Raw genomic sequence first — 23,365 nt, 5'->3', positions numbered from 1 at the left:
TTGTAGCATGTGTTAGTACTTCATTCCTTTTTATGGCTGAATAATATTCTATTGTATGGTTATACTATGTTTTATTTATCCATTCCTCACTTGATAGACATTTCGGTTCTTTCTACTGTTTGGTTATGAATAATGCTGCTGTGAACATTTGTATACAAGTTTTTGTGTGGACATATGTTTTCATTTCTCTTGGGTATATGTAGGAGTGGAACTGCTCGGTCATAAGGTGATTCTGGGCTTAGCCACTTGAGAAATTGCCAATTTTTTCCGTAGTGGCTGCACTATTTTACACTCCCACTTGTGGTATATGAGGATTCTCATCGCTCCACATCCTTACCAGTACTTCTTATTTTGACTTTTGATTATAGCCATCCTAATGGATGTGAAGTAGTATCTCCTCATGGTTATGATTTGCATTTCCCTAATTACTAATGATGTCAAGTGTCTTTGAACATGCTTATTGGCCATTTGTATATGTTCCTTGGAGAAATGGCTCTTTAGATCCTTTGCCCACTTTTGAATTGTTATTTGTCTTTTTATCGAGTTGTAAGAATTCTTTATATCCTTGTTATAAGCCCCTTGTGTCTTTTCACTTTCTTGGTGGTATCCTTTGACGTGCAAACATTTTAAATTTTGATTAAGTCTAAATTCTCTTTTTTCTTGTTACTCGTGCTTTTGGAGTCATTTCTAAGGATCCTTTCCCAAATACGAGGCTATGAAGATTTACCCCGGTGTTTTCTTCTAAGAATTTTGTAATTTTAACTTTTACATTTAGGTCTTTGGCCATTTTGAGTTAATTTTTATATAGGGTATGACTTAAGGATTCAAATTCATTATTTTGCATGTAGTCATTTATCTCCACACCACTTGTTGAAAATACTTCTTTCCCCATTAGATGGTCTTGGCCCTTTTGTTGAAATTAGCACATGGTTTTATTTCTGGATTCTCAATTCTATCCCATTGATCTGTATGTCTGTTCTTGTGTCAGTACCACACTGTCTTGATTACTTGTTTTATATAGTAAGTTTTGAAATGGGATAGTGTGAATCTTCCTACTTTGTTTTTCTTTTTCAGGATTGTTTCGGCTGTTATTGGGTTACTTATAATTGCAAAGTTAAGTTTTTGATTTAAGATCTTTTGTTCTTTCTTATAGACATTTATAGCTATATCTTTCTCTCTAAACACCCTTAAATTTTGGTATGTTATATCTTCATTTTCATTTGTCTCAGTGTATTTTTTATTTTCTTTTAGGTTTCTTCTTTGACCCATTAGTTGTTTAAGAATCATTTAATTTCCAAAGATTTTTGAATTTCCCAAAAATGTTTTAACTTCTCTTTTTTAAGAGATGGGGTCGGCCAGGTGCGGTGGCTCACTCCTGTAATCCCAGCAGTTTGGGAGGCCGAGGTGGGTGGATCACCTGAGATTGGGAGTTCAAGACTAGCCTGACCAACATGGAGAAACCCCATCTCTTCTTAAAATACGAAATTAGCCGGGGTGGTGGTGCATGCCTGTAATCCCAGCTACTTGGGAGGCTGAGGCAGGAGAGTCGCTTGAACCTGGGAGGAGGAGGTTGCGGTGAGCCGAGATGACGCCGTTACACTCCAGCCTGGGCAACAAGAGCAAAACTCTGTTTCAAAAACAAACGAAAAAAGAGATGGGGTCTCGCTATGTTGCCCAGGCTTGAGTACAGTGGCCGTTCACAGATGCTCTAATAGTATGCTGTGGCCTCTTAACTCCTGGCCTCAAAGGGATCCTTGTTGCCTCAGCCTCTCAAGTAACTGAGCCTACAGGTACATGCTACCAAGCCTGGCCCCAGTTTTTTTTTTTTTTTTGAGAACGGAGTCTCACTCTGTTGCCCAGGCTGGAGTGCAGTGGCATGATCTCGGCTCACTGCAACCCCCACCTCCCAGGTTCAAGCGATTCTCCTGCCCCAGCCTCCTGAGTAGCTGAGACTACAGGCGCACGCCACCATGCCCGGCTAATTTTTGTATTTTTAATAGAGATGGGGTTTCACCATGTTGGCCAGGATGGTCTTGATCTCCTGACCTCATTAGCAGCCACCCACCCCTACCTCCCTGAGGGCTGGGATTACAGGTGTGAGCTGCCACAACCAGCCCCCAATTCTTTTCTTTTTTTTTTTTTTTTTTTTTTTTTTTTGAGACGGAGTCTCGTTCTGTGCCAGGCTAGAGTACAGTGGCTCCATCTCAGCTCACTGCAAGCTCCGCCTCCCGGGTTCACGCCATTTTCCTGCCTCAGCCTCTCGAGAACCTGGGACTATAGGCGCCCACTACCACGACTGGCTAATGTTTTGTATTTTTAGTAGAGACGGGGTTTCACCGTGTTAGCCAGGAGGGTCTCAATCTCCTGACCTTGTGATCCTCCCAAAATGCTGGGATTACAGGTGTGAGCCACAGCACCCGGCCCCAGCCCCCAATTTTTAAATGATTTCTAACTTCATTCCTTTGTGGTCAGAGAACATAGTTTATATTTCTGCTCTTTTAAAATTTTTGAGGTTTGTTTTATTATCTGGTATGTGGTCTGGTCTTTCCTGGTGGATGTACCATGTGTGCTTGAGAATATATATTCTCCTGTTGTTGGGTGGAGTGTTCTATAGTGAGTGTAAATTCTATAGTGTTCCATAGACACCTGTTAGGTGTAGTTGGTTTATGTGTGTTCAAAGTCTTCTATTCATTGATCTTCCACCTAATTGTTTTATCCATTATTGAAAGTGGGGTGTTGAAGGCTTCAACTATTACTGCTTTTGAATTTTCTATTTCTCTCTTTGTTTCTGTCAGTTTTTCTTCATATATTTTGGTACTGTGTTAGTAGGTGCAAATATGTTTATAATTGTTACCCTCTTCCTGAAGGACTGACCCTTTTATCATTACAAAATGACCCTCTTTAGATATGAGATAAAGAGTATCTTTATATAATGATATTTATATCTAAATAAGATACAAGGATGAAAAATAATATATATCCAAACAGCCACAAGAAAACTGGAGTGGCTATACTAATGTTAGGAATAATGCTCAAAATCCTAAGGAAATTGAACACTTGAACAAAGGATTCTTAGCAAAGCAATTTTACTTCTGCACAGAGGGTGCCTCCCTGGCCAGCTGCCATGAGAGCACACCTGAACAAAGGGGCACAAGAGCCTTTATTCCTGATGCAAGTCCTGCCCCTGTACCCTTTCTCCATTGGCCGGGGTTGGGTTGTACAATCTAAACTAATCCTGGTTGGCTAAACATTTTATTTTTTTTAGATAGGGTGGGCATGTAAAGGAAAGTGGAGGGAATAGGGGAAGGGGTGTCTGTAATGAGCCATAAGTTAGTCCTCTTTCCAAATAAGGAAAGGAATGTGAGCTGGTACTGATAACACTTGGTAGTGCGGCATGCCTGGGCATTTAACAAAGGCGAGAAGGGAAAAGGGGAAAAAAGGAGAAAAATGGAGGGGGGGTAACTATGAATTAAAGAATAAAAGATTGATCAGATTATTTGAAGAGAAACCTCATCATATCCCACACTAATATCAAACAAAACAGACTTTAAAAATATATATAGTTTGATATATATCTTATATCTGTCTATTTAAGATATAAGAGACAAAAGTTTTTAAAGCCTGTTTTGTCTGTATATGTCAAACATTTACCTATTTTTTAAAGTCTGTTTTTATCTAATATTGGTATAGCCACTCCAGCTTTCTTGTGGTTGTTTACATGATATATTATTTTTCATCTTTTTATTTTCAATCTACTTGTATTTTTAAATTTAAATTGTATCTTTTGGAGACCTAGATCATTTTTTAAAAATTCAGTTTGACAATCTCTACCTTTTGATGGGCTTGGTTAATCCATTTACATTGATTGATTGATTGATTGATTGATTGATTGATTGAAACGGAGTCTCGCTCGATTGCCCAGGATGGAGTGTAGTGGCACAATCTCCACTCACTGCAACCTCTGCCGCCAGGGTTCAAGCAATTCTCCTGCCTCAGCCTCCCAAGTAGCTGGGCTTACAGGTACCTGCCACCATGCCTGGCTAATTCTTTTTGTAGTTTTTAGTAGAGACAGGGTTTCACCATCTTGGCCAGGCTGGTCTTGAACTCCTGACTTTGTGATCCACCCACCTGGGCCTCCCAAAGTGCTGGGATTACAGGCGTGAGTCACCACGCCCCTCCGGTTAATCCATTTACACTTAATGTAGTTGTTCATATAGTTGGATTTATGTCTGCCATTTTACTTTTCTGTTTTCTCTGTATCTCATGTCTTTTTTTTCCTCTATTTTATTGTATTCTTTTTCCGTTTTCTTTAGTATTAAGTGACTATTTTCTAATGCAGCATTTAAACTTGTGTAATGATTATTTTTCACTACATATTTTTGAGTTTTTTTTTTTTTTTTTTAGCGTCTGCCCTTGGGTTTATTATATACATATTAACTTATTAGAATCAGCTTCAAATTTATACAAGCTTTGTTTCAGTGAGATGTAGACTCATTATTCCTATATGCCTCTATTTTCTTTCCTCCTTTTTTGTGATGTTTGTGTTATATAATATCTATTAATGTTACAACCCTGTGAATATATTGTTATAATTATTACTTTACCATCAGTAGTTATTTCTTTAATGCAGCACAACTTTCCTCCCACCTCCTCCTTTGTGCTGTTATTAGCAAATACATTACATTTCTATATATTAACCGTCCAATGGTACATTATATAATACTGTTTTATGTAATGGCTGTTAAAATCAGGTAAGAGAAGAAAGAAAAATAGGCACTTATAATGTACTTTATAGTTACATAATTATCTTTACTGGTGCTCTATGTTTTTAAATACAGATTTCAAACTATCATTGGTGGTCATATGCTTTGAGCCTGAAGGAAATCCTTTAGTGTTTCTTATAAGGTAGAACAGCTAGCAAAAAATTCTCCATTTTTATTTATTTGGGAATGTCTTTATTTTGCCTTCATTTTTTAAAGATTCAAATACTTTTCGAGATGTGGACTCGCTCTAGTACCCAGGCTGGAGTGCAGTGGCATGATCTTGGCTCACTGCAACCTCTGCCTCCCGAGCTCAAGTTATCTTCTTGCCTCACCCTCCAAGAAGTTATCTTCTTGCCTCAGAATATCTGCCACCACACCTGGCTAATTTTTGTATTTTTTTGTAGAGACAGGGTCTCAACTGTTGCCCAGGCTTATCTTAAACTCTTGAGTCCACCTGCCTCAGCTCCCAAGCCTTCATTTTTGAAAGATCGTTTTATTGGATATAGGATTTTTGGTGACAAGTTTTTTTTTCTTTGAGCACTTTGAATATGTTATTCCACTGTTTTCTGGCCTCAGTTGTTTTTGCTAAGAAGTCAATTGTTATCTTAGCCCTTGAAAGTAACTAGTTGTTTTTCTCTTGATGCTTTCAAGGTTTTCTCCTTGTCTTTGACTTTCATAATTTTTACTGTGATGTTTATTTGTGGCTCTTGTTGAGTTTATCCTTCTTGGAGTTTCTTGTGTTAGGTTTATGTTACTCAATACATTATGTTGGTACACTTTTTTTTTTTTTTTTGAGATGGAGTCTTGTTCTGTTGCCCAGGCTGGAGTATAGTGGCATGATCTTGGCTCACTGAAACCTCTGTCTCCCAGATTCAAGTGATTCTCCTGCCTAACCCTCCTGAGTAGTTGGGACTACAGGCACCTGCCACCATGCCCGGCTAATTTTTGTATTTTTAGTAGAGACGGAGTTTTGCCATGCTGGCCAGGCTGGTCTCAAACTCCTGACCTCAGGTGATCCTCCCGCCTCGGCCTCCCAAAGTGCTGGGATTACAGGCGTGAGTCACTGGACCTGGCTGTATGTTGGTACACTTTACGGTGTCCTACAGGTCTCTGAAGCTCTGTTCATTTTTCTTCATTCTTTTTTCTTTCTGCTCTTCAGATTGCATAATTTCTGTTGATGTATTTTCAAGTTCCCCAATTCTTTCTAATGCCAGTTCTCGTCTCCTCATGGGTCCCTTTAGTTTATTTTGCTATTATGTTTTTCAACTCCAGGATTTTCATTTTATTCCTTTTTTTTTTTTTTTTGTAAATTCTATCTCTTTATGATAGCCTCTATTTGATGTGACATTGTCATCGTACCTTTCTTCTTTTTTTTTTTATGGTGAAAAGATGTATAGAATTAGCCAGCTGGACTCAGTTTAGATGATCCCAATTTTGTTGGCAACATCCAAAGCATCATAATCAGGAGCCAGTCGAACATATGCCTTCTTCTCTCCATCAGGTCGAATCAGGGAGTTGACCTTGGCCACATCAGTGTCATAGAGCTTCTTCACAGCCTGTTTAATCTGGGGCTTGTTGTCATTAACATCCACAGTGAACACAAGTGTGTTGTTGTCTTCTGTCTTCTTCACGGCAGACTCAGTGGTCAGCAGAAACTTGATGATAGCATAGTGGTCAAGTTTGTTTCTCCTGGGGGCGCTCTTCCGAGGATATTTGGGCTGCCTCTGGAGTCGCAGTGTCTTGGGCCGCTGGAAGGTGGGTGACGTGCGGATCTTTTTTTTGTGGCTGTGGACACCTTTCAATACTGCCTTTTTGGCCTTTAAAGCCTTCACTTTGGCTTCGGCTTTAGAAGGGGCAGGAGCTTCCTCCTTCGCTTTCGGCGCCATCTTGTGAAAAGCCCTTCTTTACTTCTTTAGTCATAGTTTAGTTCTTTGAACATATGTAATGACTACTTTAAAGTCATATATTCTGTTAAATCCAACATATGGTCACTCTCACAGGCAGATTCTACAACCTTCTTTTTTTCTGGCACATGGGTTATATTTTTCCTGTTTCTTTGTGCATTTTGTTATTAACTGGACATTTAAAATAACAGGTATCCAACCTTTTGGCTTCCCTGGGCCACACTGGAAGAAGAATTGTCTTGGGCCACGCATAAAATACACTAACGCTAACGATAGCTGACAAGCTAAAAGAAAAAAAAAAGTCCATGCATAATTTTTGTGATACCCACCACCACAGATAAGCAAAAACGTCCTCGCATCCTAAGGGCTGGACTCGGCTGTTTTAAATAATATATTGTAGAAACTCTTGGTACCAACCTTGTTATTGTCACTTGTTTGTTTAGTGACTGGGTGTAGTTTTCCCCCATACTTTGTAAAGCCTCTGATCTTGTTCCTCAGAGAGGTGCAGCTTTGGATATGCCCAGGCACCTTGGGATGACAGTGGATTTGGCAGGGTTCTGTTTGTCTTTTCCTGACCATACTGCCAGCTGTTAAGTTCCATTGATTTTCAGCTGATTGCTGAATTGTTTTCAATAATGCTTTGGGGCATACATTGTTCTACAGACTAATCCAATCAAATCCAGGCTCCTTTGAAGGAATAGTTCCCAAGGTCAGTATGTGATGTTTGTTCTAACATCAGGAGGGCTCCACACTGCTGGTTTTTTTGTTTTTTTTTTTTGTCTCTCCTGAAAAATAACTAGCCTACAGTTTAGTCTGTATCCTCATTGAATTTACACATCTCCCCATTATCTTTCACCAAAACCTCCACTGTTTTTAAGAGTACCCTTAGGCTTGAACATTTTTTTTAATGCCCTGTTGTAAAGAAGTCAGTTGTTTTGGGAAAAGATGAAGAGCTAACTGTTTTATGGCCTACTTCTTCCCCCAGGCAAAATCTCTGGAGTCAGGGCTCAGAGCTGGGGGTGGGGACAATTGTATGCTTCTCTCTGAAACCCTGCTTTAGGAGCTGAGCAGTTGGGGGAAGTGGGAGCAGCAGCCTGAGGTCTTCTTTTTGGCTTGCCTCTTCCAGTGTGGAATCACCACTTTATAGGCCAGAACAAAGGTGATTGAGGCCCCAGTTATTTTTTTTAGCAGTGTTGCACAAAAGGTAGAGCCTCTGCCCCATGCGTGGAGGTTGGGCAGAAGAAAGGAGGCCTGCCTTTCAGTTGCACTTGTCTAGAACTTATCCTCAGCAACAATAAGTTGCTGTGGAAAGGATGAGAAATGCTGATAGGTCCTACTCCTTACCTAAAGATGTCTGGGAGCTAGAAGTAGAGGAGGATCCCTGTGTTCTTGGCTGCGTCTCTTTGAAGTAGGGTTTCTACGTAGCTGAGCCAAGGGGGAAGGAGCTGTCTTGGTTAAAATACAGTCATGTGCTGCATAACGATGTTTTGGTCCATGACGTGGTATATAGGATGGTGGTCCCAAAATATTACAATGGAGCTGAAAAATTCCTATCCCCTAGTGATGGAGGTTTAGTTCATAGAACAAGGCATGACTCACATGTTTATGGTGATGCCGGTGTAAAAAAACCAACTGCACTATCATATAAAAGTATATATAGCTGCTGGGCATGGTGGCTCATGCCTATCCCAGCACTTTGGGAGGCTGAGGCAGGCGGATCATGAATGAGGTCAGGAGATCGAGACCATCCTGGCTAACACGGTGAAACCCCGTCTCTACTAAAAATACGAAAAATTAGTCGGGTGTGGTGGCAGGCGCCTGTAGTCCCAGCTGCTCCCGGAGGCAGAGGCAGAAGAATGGCATGAACCCGGAAGGCGGAGGCTGTAGTGAGCCATGATCGCGCCACTGGGCGCGATCCAGCCTGGGTGACAGAGCGAGACTCCATCTCAAAAAAAAAAAAAAAGTATATATAGCTTATACAATTATGTACAATACATAATACTTGATAATAAATGTTACTGGCTTATGTATTTATTATGCTATTTTTATCATTATTTTAGAGTGTACTCCTTCTACTTATTACAAAAAAAAAAGTTAGCTGTAAAGCAGCCTCAGGCAGGCCCTTCAGGAGGTATTCTAGAAGATATGGAGATGAGACAGTGACGTAGATGATCCTGACCCTGGGTAGGCCTAAGCCAATGTGTGTTTGTGTCTTAGTTTTTAACAAAAAAGTTTAAAAAGTTAAAAAGTCTGAAAAATAGAAAAAAGCTTGTAGACTACTGATAGAAAAAATATTTTTATACAGCTGTGCAGTGTGTGTTTTAAGCTATGTTATTGCAAAAGGGTAAAAAAGTTAAAATTTTAAAGTGTATATAAAGTAAAGTTACCGTAAGCTAAGGTTATTATTGGAGAAAGAAAATGTTTTAAATAAATTTAGGGTAGCCTAAGTATACAGTTTATAAAGTCTATAGTAGTGTACAGTAATGTCCTAGGCCTTCACATTCACTCACCACTTACTCATCCAGAGCAACTTCCAGTCTTGTAAGCTCTATTCATGTTAAGTGTCCTAGACAGATGTGCCATTTTTAAATCTTTTATACCATATTTTTTATTGTACCTTTCTATATTTGGATACACTTAAAATTGCCTATAGTATTTAGTATAGTAGCATGCTGACAGGTTTGTAGCTTAGGAGCAGTAGGCTCTACCATATAGCCTAGGCGTGTAGTAGGCTGTGCCATCTAAGTTTGTGTAATACATTCTATGATATTCACACAATGATGAAACTGCCTGAGGATGCATTCTCAGAATGTATTTCTGTCATTTTAAGTGAAGCATGACTGTACCACTAGCTCTTGCTATTCTAACTGAATTTTCATAGATATTCCTGAATAGATGTTTTTTTGCTGTTTGCCCTTAGGACCATTTCAGAGGCTATAAAAATGGCTGTTTTAAACATAACTTCTATCAATTTCCCTGGTGAGTAGGTCTGTGGAACTTCTCACCTTGTCTTGTCAGAAGTTGATCTCCTTCTGGACTAGAATTTTAGCTTTTTTTGTAGTAATAATTAGTATCTTAGCCTTATTTAGGACTTCATAGCTTTCAGGTACATAATCATGCCAATAAATCTGAAAACCTAAGAGGAAATGGGAGAATTCCTTGAAATAAACAGCTTTCTGAAACTGACACAAGAAGAAACAAAAATCTGAATAGTTATGTATCTATTTGACTGATTCCTAATTTAAAACTCCAACAGGAAAATTACTAGAAAATTATAGACCAATATCCCTTATGAACATAGATTTTTTAAAGTTGTATACAAAATATTAAGAAATTGAATTTGAAATATATAAATAGAATGAGATATTTTGATCATGTGGGATTTATGCCAGGAATGTAAGGCTGGTTTTACATTAAAAAAAGATTTGCTACATAAATAGAATAAAATAAAAATTATCACTTCAACATAGAGAAAATAGAAAGTTCCTTCTCTGTATAGTTGCCTTCTCTTTAGTACTTTTCTATGCAAATCCTAGCCACCTCAGTAGCCCTATCTCTAGTCTTTATTTTGCTCATTAAATCTGCTTGTTCTTTTAGGATTTCTTTTTCCTGTGCTTTCTCTCTCTGGAGAGCCCTAGCAGATAGGGAGCTGGTGCGATTGTGGGGCTTTCTTTTCCTTCCCACAGTGATCACAGTCCTGTACTGCCTGTTTTCTAGCATCTGAAAACAATTGTTTTATATATTTTGTTCAGTTTTTAGTAGTTCACAGTGGAAGGGATAGTCTTCTGGAAGAAGTCTTGCCCACACTTTTTGTCATTCTTACCCAATAGGTATAAAGTGATGTATGACATTTCATGTATAAATTCATGTATACTGTTTATACATACTTATATTTTTTTGGTTACCAGTGTGGTTGTATATATTTTCATATACTTATCGGTCATTTATGTTTCATATGACCTTTTTTTCCTATAGATTTTGGATTTTTTTCTTAATGATTTGTAGGTGTTCTTTTGTACATTCTGTATACCAATTTCTTGTCCACATTTAATTTTTTAGTTCTTTTGGAACTAATTTTTGTGTGTGAAGGAAGGATCTAATTTTAATTTTTTTCATATGAGTAGCTGGAATAATTTATTGAATTTTAAATATTTCCTACTGACTTAAAAAAAAAAACACCGACCCTATAATATACTAACCTTTTGTATATGTATACTGGCATGTTTCTAAGTGCCTTATTTTTTTTCCTCAGTGGTCTGTGAATTTCTGCACAACACCATGTGGTTTTAATTACTAAATGTGGTAAGATGACTCTTCCCTTCTTCATCTTAAAAATCATCTTGGCTATTCTTGGCACTTTAGTTTTCCAGACGCATTTTTAAGAACAACTCTAATGGTTCCACCAAAATACCCTATTGAGAATTTAATCTGAATTGTATTCCTTGTATAGATTCATTGGGGGAAAACATTGATTCTTCTCAACCATGAATATAATATATCTCCATTTATTTATCATACATTTCAAGAATGTTTTATAATTATATTCATAAGAGCCTTGCTTGTTTTTCATTAGACTTCTCAGATTCATTGCCCTTGGAACACAGTTACCATATTATGAGGGAGCTCAGACCGCATGGAGAGGCTATATGTTGGAGGTTCTGGTACTAGCCCCAGCTAGTCTGTCAGCCAAAAGCCATCAACTACCAGACATATGAGTGATTTAGCCTTCTCAGAGTTCCATCCTCTAGCTTTATAGTCCTTTAGCTGAGGCCTTAGACATCATGGAGCAGAGATAAGCTATCCCTGTTCTGTCCTTTCTGAATCCCTGACACAAAGAAATTGAGAAAGGTAGTTTTTTTTGTTTTTTTTTTTTTGTTTTTTTTTAAGATGGGTTCTTGCTTTGTTGCCCAGGCTGGAGTGCATGATCACAGCTTACTGCAGCTGCAACCCTCTGGCCTCAAGTGATCCTCCCACTTCAGCCTCCAAGTAGCTGGAACTACAGGTGTGTGCCACCAAGCCTATTTTTTTTTTTTTTTTTGAGATGGAGTCTTGCTGCGATGCCCAGGGTGAAGTGCAGTGGCTCAGTCTCAGCTCACTGCAAACTCCACTTCCCGGGTTCAAGCGATTATCCTGCCTCGGCCTCCTGAGTAGCTGGGACTTACAGGCACGTGCCACCATGCCTGGCTAATTTTTTTTTGTATTTTAGTAGAGATGGGGTTTCACCGTATTGGCCAGGTTGGTCTCAACTCCTGACTTTTGAAGTGATCCGCCCACCTCAGCCTCCCGAAGTGCTGGAATTACAGGCATGAGCCACTGTGCCCAGCCAAGTCTAGCTAAATTTTAAATTTTTCGTAGAGACAAGTTCTTGCTGTGTTGCCCAAGTTGGTCTTCAGCTCCTGGGCTCAAGCAGTTCTCCTGCCTCAGCCTCCCAAAATGTTGGGATTACAGGTGTAAGCCACCACGCCCAGCCCAATAATTGTTTTAAGCCACAGAATTTTGGGATAATTTGTTACTAAGAATAGAAGGTGAATACCCCAGGCATCATTATGCTTATGATTTGGCTTGTTTTATAAGTTTTCCTATGGGAACACATAATCAGAATATTCTAATATAGTATATGGGGAATAGTTTCACATCCTGAATTAATAAATTGGTATTTATTACTGTCTTATGAGCTTGGGGAATTTGTATTTGTATTATGTATGATTTTTAAAAACATACCTGAGTTTGTAAGACAGAGGAATAGACTCAGACATTGAAAATTCATCATGAACACTATGCTTCTTGGGAAACTGGACTTACTGTCTATTGAGGGTGTACTAACATTCCTGTGTGGTTGAGAATGAGGTTTCATTTTCCATGACATTTCTGTAGTCAGATATATGTTACACAGAGTTAAAACACCCAAACTTGTCTTAAAGACCTCTTAATTTAGTTGTACAGTCTTCCTAAGTAGTTTTCATAAATCGACATTAAAGAACATAATGTAAAACTTCTTTGCATCATTTTCCTAAAGATTCTAATTTACTTCGAAAAATTCTCACAAAGTTTGCTAATATTGAATGTCATTGAAATAAGCCAGGTTATATACTCAACTATGTAGATTTTATTATTTCTCTGATATTTTAATTTTATGTAAATATGAAGTATACATACAAGTACATCTCATTGTATTGTGCTTCACTTTATTGCATTTCCCAGATATTGTGTGTTTTATTTTTTTTAAAACAAATGGAAGGTTTTTGGCAAACCTGCATTGAGCAAGTCTGTTGGTCCCATTTTTCCAATAGCATGTGCTCGCTTTGTGTCTCTGTGTCACATTTTGGAGATTCTTGCAATATATATCTGTTATGATCATCTCCGATTAGTGATCTTTAATGTTACTATTGTAATTGTTTTGAGGCATCATGAACCATACCCATATAAGATGTCAAACTTAATCAGTAGGTGTTGTTTGTGTTCTGATGACTCCACCAACTGGCCATTTCTCGGTCTTTCTTCCTCTCCTTGGGCCTCCCTATTCCCTGAGACACAACAAAATTGAGATTAGGCCAATTAAATACCTCTGCAATGGCTGCTAAGTGTTGAAGTGAAAGGAAGAGTCTCACACCTCACTTTAAATCAGAAGCTAGAAATGATTAAGCTCAGTGAGGAAGGCATGTTGAAAGCTGTGATTGGCCAAAAGCTAGGCCTCTTGTACCAAACAGCTAAGTTGTGAATGCAAAGGAAAAGCTCTTGAAGGACATTAAAAGTGCTACTCCAGTGACCGCATGAATGATAGGAAAGCAAAACAGCCTTATTGCTGATTTGAAGAAAGTTTGAGTGGTCTGAATAGAAGATCAAACAGCCATAACATTTCCTTAAACCAAAGCATAACCCAGAACATGTCTAAAAATGCCCTTCCTGAACCTCTGTACTTAATTGATAGTTGACTAGTTACAGAGTTCTAGACTGGCATTAGAATTCTAATAGGATAGCCCCATTATCTTCTAGCATGACTTCTGCTGATAAGAAATTCCATAGATATTTAACCTCTGATTCCTTTGTGGGTGACTTTTTTTTTTTTTTTTTTTTTTAATCTGAAAGCTTTTATTCTTCTCTCCTGAGCATCTGAATTTTCTTTTTTTTTTTCATTTATTTTTATTTATTTATTTATTTTTAATTTATGAAGTATTTATTGATCATTCTTTGGTGTTTCTCGGAGAAGGGGATATGGGAGGGTCATAGGATAATGGTGGAGAGAAGGTCAGGAGATAAACACATGAACAGAGGTCTCTGGTTTTCCTAGGCAGAGGTCCCTGCGGCCTTCTGCAGTGTTTGTGCCCCTGGGTACTTGAGATTAGGGAGTGGTGATGACTCTTAAAGAGCATGCTGCCTTCAAGCATCTGTTTAACAAAGCACATCTTGCACCGCCCTTAATCCATTTAACCCTGAGTTGACACAGCACATGTTTCAGAGAGCAGGGGGCTGGGGGAAAGGCCATAGATCAACAGCATCCCAAGGCAGAAGAATTTCTCCTCCCAGACAGGGCAGCCGGGCAGGCGCTCCTCACTTCCTCCCAGACGGGGTGGCGGCCAGGCAGAGGCGCTCCTCACTTCCCAGACGGGGCGGCCGGGCAGAGGCGCTCCTCACTTCCTCCCAGACGGGGTGGCAGCTGGGCAGAGGCACTCCTCACCTCCCAGACGGGGCGGCCAGGCAGAGGTGCTCCTCACTTCCCAGACGGGGCAGCCGGGCAGAGGTGCTCCTCATCTCCCAGACGGGGCAGCCGGGCAGAGGTGCTCCTCACTTCCTCCCAGATGGGGTGGCGGCCAGGCAGAGGCGCTCCTCACCTCCCAGATGGGGCGGCCGGGCAGAGGCGCTCCTCACTTCCTCCCAGACGGGGTGGCGGCCGGGCAGAGGCGCTCCTCACCTCCCAGACGGGGCAGCCGGGCAGAGGCACTCCTCACCTCCCAGACGGGGTGGCGGCCGGGCAGAGGCCCTCCTCACTTCCTAGACGGGGTGGCCGGGCAGAGGCGCTCCTCACTTCCTCCCAAACGGGGTGGCGGCCAGGCAGAGGCGCTCCTCACCTCCCAGATGGGGTGGCCAGGCAGAGGCGCTCCTCACTTCCCAGACGGTGTGGCGGCTGGGCAGAGGCGCTCCTCGCTTCCCAGATGGGGCAGCCAGGCAGAGGCTCTCCTCACTTCCTCCCAGACGGGGTGGCGGCCAGGCACAGGCGCTCCTCACTTCCCAGACGGGGCGGCTGGGCAGAGGTGCTCCTCACTTCCTCCCAGACGGGGTGGCGGCCAGGCAGAGGCGCTCCTCACTTCCTCCCAGACGGGGTGGCGGCCGGGCAGAGGCGCTCCTCACTTCCTCCCAGACGGGGTGGCGGCCGGGCAGAGGCGCTCCTCACTTCCTCCCAGACGGGGTGGCGGCCGGGCAGAGGCGCTCCTCACTTCCTCCCAGACGGGGTGGCGGCCGGGCAGAGGCGCTCCTCACTTCCCAGACGGGGCAGCTGGGCAGAGGCGCTCCTCACTTCCCATATGGGGTGGCGGCCGGGCAGAGGCGCTCCTCACTTCCCAGATGGGGCAGCCGGGCAGAGGCGCTCCTCATTTCCTCCCAGACGGAGTGGCGGCCGGGCAGAGGCGCTCCTCACCTCCCAGACGGGGTGGCCGGGCAGAGGTGCTCCTCATCTCCCAGATAGGGCGGCTGGGCAGAGGTGCTCCTCACTTCCTCCCAGACGGGGTGGCGGCCGGGCAGAGGCACTCCTCACCTCCCAGACGGGGCGGCCGGGCAGAGGCGCTCCTCACCTCCCAGACGGGGTGGCCAGGCAGAGGCGCTCCTCACTTCCCATATGGGGTGGCGGCCGGGCAGAGGCGCTCCTCACTTCCCAGATGGGGCAGCCGGGCAGAAGTGCTCCTCACTTCCTCCCAGACGGGGTGGCGGCCAGGCAGAGGCGCTCCTCACCTCCCAGATGGGGCGGCCGGGCAGAGGTGCTCCTCATCTCCCAGACGGGGCAGCCAGGCAGAGGTGCTCCTCACTTCCTCCCAGACGGGGTGGCAGCCGGGCAGAGGCGCTCCTCACCTCCCAGACGGGGCGGCCGGGCAGAGGCGCTCCTCACTTTCCAGACGGGGTGGCCGGGCAGAGGCGCTCCTCACTTCCCAGACGGGGCGGCCGGGCAGAGGCGCTCCTCACCTCCCAGACGGGGTGGCCGGGCAGAGGCGCTCCTCACTTCCCAGACAGGGCGGCCGGGCAGAGGCGCTCCTCACTTCCTCCCAGACGGGGTGGCAGCCGGGCAGAGGCGCTCCTCACTTCCCAGACAGGGCGGCCGGGCAGAGGCGCTCCTCACTTCCTCCCAGACGGGGTGGCAGCTGGGCAGAGGCACTCCTCACCTCCCAGACAGGGCAGCCAGGCAGAGGTGCTCCTCACTTCCCAGACGGGGCATCCGGGCAGAGGTGCTCCTCATCTCCCAGACGGGGCAGCCGGGCAGAGGTGCTCCTCACTTCCTCCCAGACAGGGTGGCAGCCGGGCAGAGGTGCTCCTCACCTCCCAGACGGGGCGGCTGGGCAGAGGCGCTCCTCACTTCCTCCCAGACGGGGTGGCAGCTGGGCAGAGGCACTCCTCACCTCCCAGACGGGGCGGCCGGGCAGAGGTGCTCCTCACTTCCCAGACGGGGCGGCCGGGCAGAGGCTCTCCTCACCACCCAGACGGGGCGGCCGGGCAGAGGCGCTCCTCACTTCCCAGACGTTGGGCGACTGGGCAGAGGCGCTCCTCACTTCCCAGATGGGTCAGCCGGGCAGAGGCACTCCTCACATCCCAGACGATGGGCAGCCAGGCAGAGACGTTCCTCACTTCCTATACGGGATGGTGGCCGGGCAGAGGCGCTCCTCACTTCCCAGATGGGGCGGCCGGGCAGAGGGGCTCCTCACATCCCAGACGATGGGCGGCCAGGCAGAGACGCTCCTCACTTCCTAGACGGGGTGGCGGCGGGGCAGAGGCTGTAATCTTAGCACTTTAAGAGGCCAAGGCAGGAGGCTGGTAGGTGGAGGTTGTAGCCAGCCGAGATCACGCCACTGCACTCCAGCCTGAGCACCATTGAGCATTGAGTGAGCGAGACTCCGTCTGCAATCCCAGCACCTCGGGAGGCCGAGGCAGGCAGATCACTCGAGGCCAGGAGCTGGAGACCAGCCCGGTCAACACGGCGAAACCCCGTCTCCACCAAAAATACAAAAACCATTCAGGCATGGCGGCGCGCGCCTGCAATCCCAGGCACTCGGCAGGCCGAGGCAGGAGAGTCACAGGAGCCCGAGGCAGGGAGGTTGCAGCGAGCCGAGATCACGGCAGTACAGTCCAGCTTCAGCAACAGAGGGAGACCGAAAAAAGGAGAGGGAGACCGAAGAAAGGAGAGGGAGAGGGAGACCGAAGAAAGGAGAGGGGGAGGGGGAGGGGGAGGGGGAGAGGGAGAGGCTGAATTTTCAGTAATATGCTAAATATCCCTTTGGGATCATGTTTTTCTCTGTATTTGGTTTTATGTCATGTTGCAGTCTTTCCTTGAATGTCTGGTGATCCTTTATTTTCCATTAATATGTATGGATAAACAAAAAATTGCTGTAAGAGTTGTTTGGGGTTTATTGATTATCTGGTTTTGTTTAGAGTAATTGGTTAGGGATCTAGTTATGTGCTGGAATGTAGGAACCTCCTCTGGCACTGTTCAGTTTCTTTAGGGAAGAACCTTCTAATTTTCTTTTGTCTGAAGCGTGAATGCTTGACTGTCTTTTGGAGTGGAATGGTAGAGTCTTCAGCAAGTCCAGACTTTTATTTAATCCCCCATTTCAGTTCATGTCTTAATCCTTTCCGCTGTTTCACTAGATATTTCTTAATCTTGAACTAATCTGAAGTTCTGTAGGACCCTTGTCTGTATTCCCCGTTTTTATTCTAGGACGTGACTTCCTCTTAGTTTTGCCAGTTACCACTTCTCCACCTGCTTTGAGTTTTTGCTGAAATTTGTTGAAGTCTGTTGCCTAAGGGCCTATTCTTCTGTTCTCTGTTACTGTGGGTTTTTATCTCTTTTTTTTTTTTTTGTGGGGGGTCTACTCTCATTTTAGAGGGAAGGGGAGAAAATAAACAAAATTGCCATTTTTAACTGATATGTACTGTGAATCTCTAATGGGTAACGATTTAGAATATAGCTTTTAAAGGAACATTTGATATTTCAAAAACAGTATTCTCATACTTGTTCACCTTACATTCTAGGTGGTTTAAATCCCAGCTTCAGTACAAATTTGCTTTATGATCTTGGGCATGCTGTGTAGTGTGGGATCCTGAAGTACTTCACATATTGTAAAGCAGTGGTTTTCAAACTCTTTCACTGCAAACTATAGTGAGAAACACATTTTACTTCACAACTTACATACTTCCATGACATAATATCCTTACGTGCAATACACTCTGATTTTTTTTTTTAAACTCTGGTTGTGACCCAGTAACTTGATCTTACTGCCCACCAATGGCGTGCAACCTACACTTTGAAAAACAGTATACTAGAGCAGTATTTCTTAAAAGCGTGAGCCAGGGCCAGGTTCAGTGGCTCACGCCTGTAATCCCAGCATTTTAGGAGGCCTAGGCGGGCAGATCACAAGGTCAGGAGTTCGAGACCAGTCTGGCCAAGATGGTGAAACCTCATCTCTACTAAAAATACAAAAATTAGCTGAGCATGGTGGTGGGCGCCTGTAGTCCCAGCTACTTGGGAGGCTGAGGCAGGAGAATCGCTTGAACGCGGGAGGCAGAGGTTGCAGTGAGCTGAGACTCAAGTCTCAAAAAAAAAAAAAAAAAAAAGTGTGAGCCAGATATATTTTCAAGTTGAGTATTGAAAAAAACATAAGAATTTAGGGAAAACCTAGCGGGGCTTTTGTGAGGTTTAAAAGGTATGTTAATAATCCTCCAAAGATGAAATTCTGCCTTTCCCTAGAGTTATCTTGAGTCACCCTTGGCCCTTGGCTTGAGGCCACGCAGGGATTTTTACAGTGTTGAGAATTATCTTTAGTGAGATCAAGTGGCAGTCATAATAAATTGAAGTACAGTTTAAAATGTGCTTTAAAAGCAGATCTTTTAGCCAAATTTAAATTAATTATGTATTTAGCAAAGCAAGGCATATCTGGTTTTTTTTAAGGTAATTCCTAGATTGTGCAGTTTGTTGTACCTTTCATAATATTCATGCAGAGCTTTTTGTATTGTGGATTTAGTGATATTTTCTAGAAGAATGCTGTTTTTAAATTTTTTTATTTTTGGAAGAATGCTTTTAATAAATCCTTAGCTCTGATGCTGAAGAGATGACTACAAATTGATACTGCAGGTTATTACATATATTAAGTGCCTAGTCAAATTTCCTTGAGGCAACAAAAAGACTTAAGGCATTTGAAATTGTTAAATATGGTATATCATGATAGTAGATAGTAGTCTGAATTGCTCCTTGGTAAATACTTGGGAAGATCAAAATACAGTTGGCCCTCCATATCTGTGGGTTCCACATCTGTGGATTCAACCAACCTTGGATCAAAAATACTCCAGGGGAGGGAGGAAGAGTCTATACAGAATATATACAGACTTTTTTTTCAGGTCATTATTCCTTAAATAGTATAACAACTGTTTACATAGCATTTACATTGTATTAGGTATAAGTAATATAGACATGATTTAAAGTATACAGGAGGCTATGCATAGGTTAATGCAAATACTAGACCATTTTACATAAGGGACTTGAGCATCCTCAGATTTTTGTATCTGGGGGAGTCCAGGAACTTGTCCCCATGGATAATGCAGATCAACTGTATGCTTGTAAGTTTACGTGTAGGACATTCTCTTCATTTAAATAGAGGTCACTAGGACCTTAAATACTCATCTCTTATTTACTCACTTATTTATACATTTTGGAAGAAATCAGCATCCATTTGAAACAGATATATGTCATCAGTTCAAGAAAACCTGGTTAAAATTGCCCCAACAAAAACTTGGACCTCTTATAATAATTAAATTCAGAGTGACTGAGCAAACTACTGTGTTGTAGTACTCAGGACATGATCCAAAAGTTACCTTGTCAGCCACAACTCTAGTTGCTGATGATGCAGTGCTGTAAGGTGTTGTGAATTTTTCCTGTGAACTTGTTTGTTTCTAAAGATGTTTTCATTTTTAAACCTTTAAGTGAAATTCTGATAGAAAACATCAGCATCTCTTGCAGGGAGAATGCCAGGTGACCAAGCTGTCACTGTAGGAATCAGAATGGACATTATCATCCGTAGTGAGAATGGCAAATGGATAATCAACATCAGCCCAATTGCCAGACTGAAACATCATTATGACAGACTTCATTTGCAAGAATTCTTAAAATGGAGAAGCTGAAGAATAAAGTGGCCAGTGCAGATATTGTCTGTGCTTTTTACATTTAACAGATTTATTATGTGTTCTTTATGTTTTCTTTTCTTTTTCCTTTTTTTTGAGACGGAGTTTTGCTCTTGTTGCCCAGGCTGGAGTGCAATGGCACGATCTCGGCTCACTGCAACCTCTGCCTCCCGGGTTCAAGCGATTCTCCTGCCTCAGTCTCCCAAGTAGCTGGGATTACAGGTGTGCGCCACCACACCTGGCTAATTTTTTTGTATTTTTAGTAGAGGTGGGGTTTCACCATGTTGGCCAGGCTGGTCTCAAACTCCTGACCTCAGGTGATCCGCCCATCTCAGCCTTCCAAAGTGCTGGGATTACAGGCGTGAGCCACCGTGCCTAGCCTATGTGTTCTTTTTCTTACAGATTGTTACTCATGTTTATAAAATACAGCAAGAAGACAGGCTGATCTTTTTTCAACCTATTTATATTTTCTGCTCTTTTTTCTTATGAGAAAATTCAGTGTTACTGTTTCACAAATGTACCAGAGTTGGGACATATTAAGCATCTACAAATGCAAAATATTTCCTAATTTTTTAAATAATGAAAGCCATGATTACCATCTTTTGTTACAGGATAACTACTATAAAAATGTTTTTGACCTATATAAAAATGTTGCATGTCTTGAACCTACAAGTAGGCCAACCAGCAGTACATGACAGCAGCTTTGCTTCTCTCATTTAACCGTTTACAGTATGGCCTACTCTTCACAACTGTTTTACCTTAGCTGCCAAGAATCTTAGTAAAAACAAAAGCCCTTAAATATAGCAGTGAAATATCTTGTAAAGCTTTCTTGCATTTAATTCTCATTTTATTTATTTATTTATTTATTTATTTAATTATTTTGAGATGGAGTCTCGCTCTGTCGCCCAGGCTGGAGTGCAGTGGCCGGATCTGGGCTCACTGCAAGCTCTGCCTCCTGGGTTCACGCCATTCTCCTGCCTCGGCCTCCCGAGTAGCTGGGACTACAGGTGCCCGCCACCACGCCCGGCTAATTTTTCGTATTTTTAGTAGAGACAGTGTTTCACCGTGTTAACCAGGATGGTCTCGATCTCCTGATCTCGTGATCCACCCGCCTCAGCCTCCCAAAATGCTGGGATCACAGGTGTGAGCCACTGCGCCTGGCCCTCTTATTTAATTTTTAATTTTTCTGTTTATATTTAATCTTGTAAGCACTCTTGAATTCTTTTTGATTCCAGATTGTGTGGAGAATAGTCAGTATATATGTGGTAAATATATACTATGGTTGTACCTTTTCCGTTTTGCCTGATAGCATTACTTTCTGTGTTCTGTATCTTGCCTTCTCAACTTGCTTCTAATCTTTTGAAGACAGGAAATCATCTCTCAGAATTTGCTTCAAAGGATTGTCATGAGAGTGAAATTAGTGCATATAAAACACTTAGAATTGTCTTTGGAATGAAGTACTAACGTTAGCAGTAGTACTGTATTTTAATATGTAGCACAGCAGACTGCTCAATAGACGTTATGTACTTATGGGAAGGGTTTAGTAGGAAAAGATCTTTCTATATCATAATACCTAAAAATAATCAAGAATTGGAAACTTCTGTTTTAACCCAGAGCCAATGGAGTTGTAACATTAACTGCTTCTAAATACTTATAATGTTTGGGAAAATTCAGATGTGACCTCTCCCACCCAAGCATTATGTAATGCTGGGATATAGTTCTGGGGGAGAAAAAACAAAAACAAATTTAAATGCATCTTTAGGCTAAGAAATGGATTACTGAATGGATAAGCTATGAAAAACATTAATTTCTTTCTAGAGGAGACCCAGGAGTTAGGTGCCCAGAAAAAGTCTTTTTTAAAAAATGTGTAACATGGGGCTGGGCACAGTGGCTCACGCCTGTAATCCCAGCACTTTGGGAGGCCGAGGTGGGTGGATCACGAGGTCAGGAGATCGAGACCAGCCTGACCACCATGGTGAAACCCCATCTCTACTGAAAATACAAAAATTAGCCGGGCATGGTGGTGAGCGCCTGTAATCCCAGCTACTTGGGAGGCTGAGGCAGGAGAATCTCTTGAACCTGGGAGGCGGAGGTTGCAGTAAGCAGAGATTGTATCACTGCACTCCAGCCTGGGTGACAGAACAAGACTCCGTCTCAAAAAAAAAGAAAAAAAAAATGTGTAACATGTTCTTAAACCTACTACCATCATGCTTACGATGGGGCTACGTACTGAGAAATTCATCATTAGACAAATTTGTCATTGTGTGAACATCATAGAGTATACTTCCACAAACTTAAATGGTATAGTTTACTACACATCTAGGCTGTGTACAAACCTGTACAGCATGTTACTGTTCTGTATACTGTAGGCAATTTGCAAAATAAGTATATGTGTATCTAAACAAGAAAAGGTACAGTAAAAGTAGGTTTATATGGGACCACCATCACATATGCAGTCTGTTGTTGACAAAACTTTGTTATGTGGTGCATGACTGTATTTTCCAATCCTGAAAGTCATTTTGTGTCTTCTTTTGTGCTGGCCACAGGCTACTTAGCCTGTAGTGTTAGAAAAACGTACTTTCCATTTGTATTTCACCTTGAAATATATGCACTCATCTTCATGATTGTTATCTCAATCCATTTAATTCTACCATCAAGGTAGATTGTTGATAAAAATGGTCATTATGATTAATTCTTTTTTTTTTTTTTTTTTTTTTTTTGAGACAGTCTCGCTCTGTTCCCTAGGCTGGAGGGCAGTGGTGCAATCTTGGCTGTCTGCAAGCTCTGCCTCCCTGGTTCATGCCATTCTCCTGCCTCAGCCTCCCGAGTAGCTGGGACTACAGGTGCCCACCACCACGCCTGGCTAATTTTTTGTTATTTTTAGTAGAGACGGGGTTTCACCATGTTAGCCAGGATGGTCTTGATCTTCTTACCTTGTGATCCACCCACCTCGGCCTCCCAAGGTGCTGGGATCACAAGCGTGAGCCACCGCGCCTGGTATGATTAATTCTTAAACATAGTCAGGTTGTAATAATTCATTATTTATGTCACTGTTGATATCCAGCACCAATTTTGAACTTCTCCTTGTTTAGTAGACTGTATTTCAGTGCAGTTTCTTTATTCTTCAAATTCAGAGTTTTTTCAAGCATCAAATAAGTATTTATTAACTCCTTATATACCCTACCCTAGATAAAAAAGAAATAAAAAGGAAACCCTGCTCAGTGAGTTATCCTTCCCCTTGAGGAGCCTGAGATCTTTTGGTGGTTGATGGAAGAAACATCTGTTGAATATAGGCCTAAAGATAATGGGTACTCAGATACGTAATTG

At 42.5% G+C, this 23,365-nt stretch overlaps 2 protein-coding genes across 5 annotated transcripts in view; one reads left to right on the top strand and one right to left on the bottom strand.

The window, feature by feature from the left end:
- Positions 1 to 23,365, top strand: part of PPP2R5A (protein phosphatase 2 regulatory subunit B'alpha) — a 145,332-nt gene that overhangs the window by 85,726 nt on the left and 36,241 nt on the right. The gene's annotated exons all lie outside the window — the stretch shown is intronic.
- Positions 3,507 to 8,754, bottom strand: LOC100448964 (large ribosomal subunit protein uL23-like). Its single transcript, XM_063725308.1, has one exon. The coding sequence runs from the start codon at positions 6,647 to 6,649 to the stop codon at positions 6,182 to 6,184; it is 468 nt and encodes a 155-aa protein (XP_063581378.1). The 5' UTR covers positions 6,650 to 8,754; the 3' UTR covers positions 3,507 to 6,181.

Source organism: Pongo abelii, chromosome 1 (genome assembly GCF_028885655.2).
Source record: "Pongo abelii isolate AG06213 chromosome 1, NHGRI_mPonAbe1-v2.0_pri, whole genome shotgun sequence".
Classification (NCBI taxonomy): Eukaryota; Metazoa; Chordata; class Mammalia; order Primates; family Hominidae; genus Pongo; species Pongo abelii.
This window is presented reverse-complemented; position numbering and strand designations above follow the sequence as displayed.

What these genes read in the sequence shown, in the direction of transcription:
- LOC100448964 (XM_063725308.1), bottom strand. Translation starts at nt 6,649, where the DNA reads ATGGCGCCGAAAGCGAAGGAGGAAGCTCCTGCCCCTTCTAAAGCCGAA.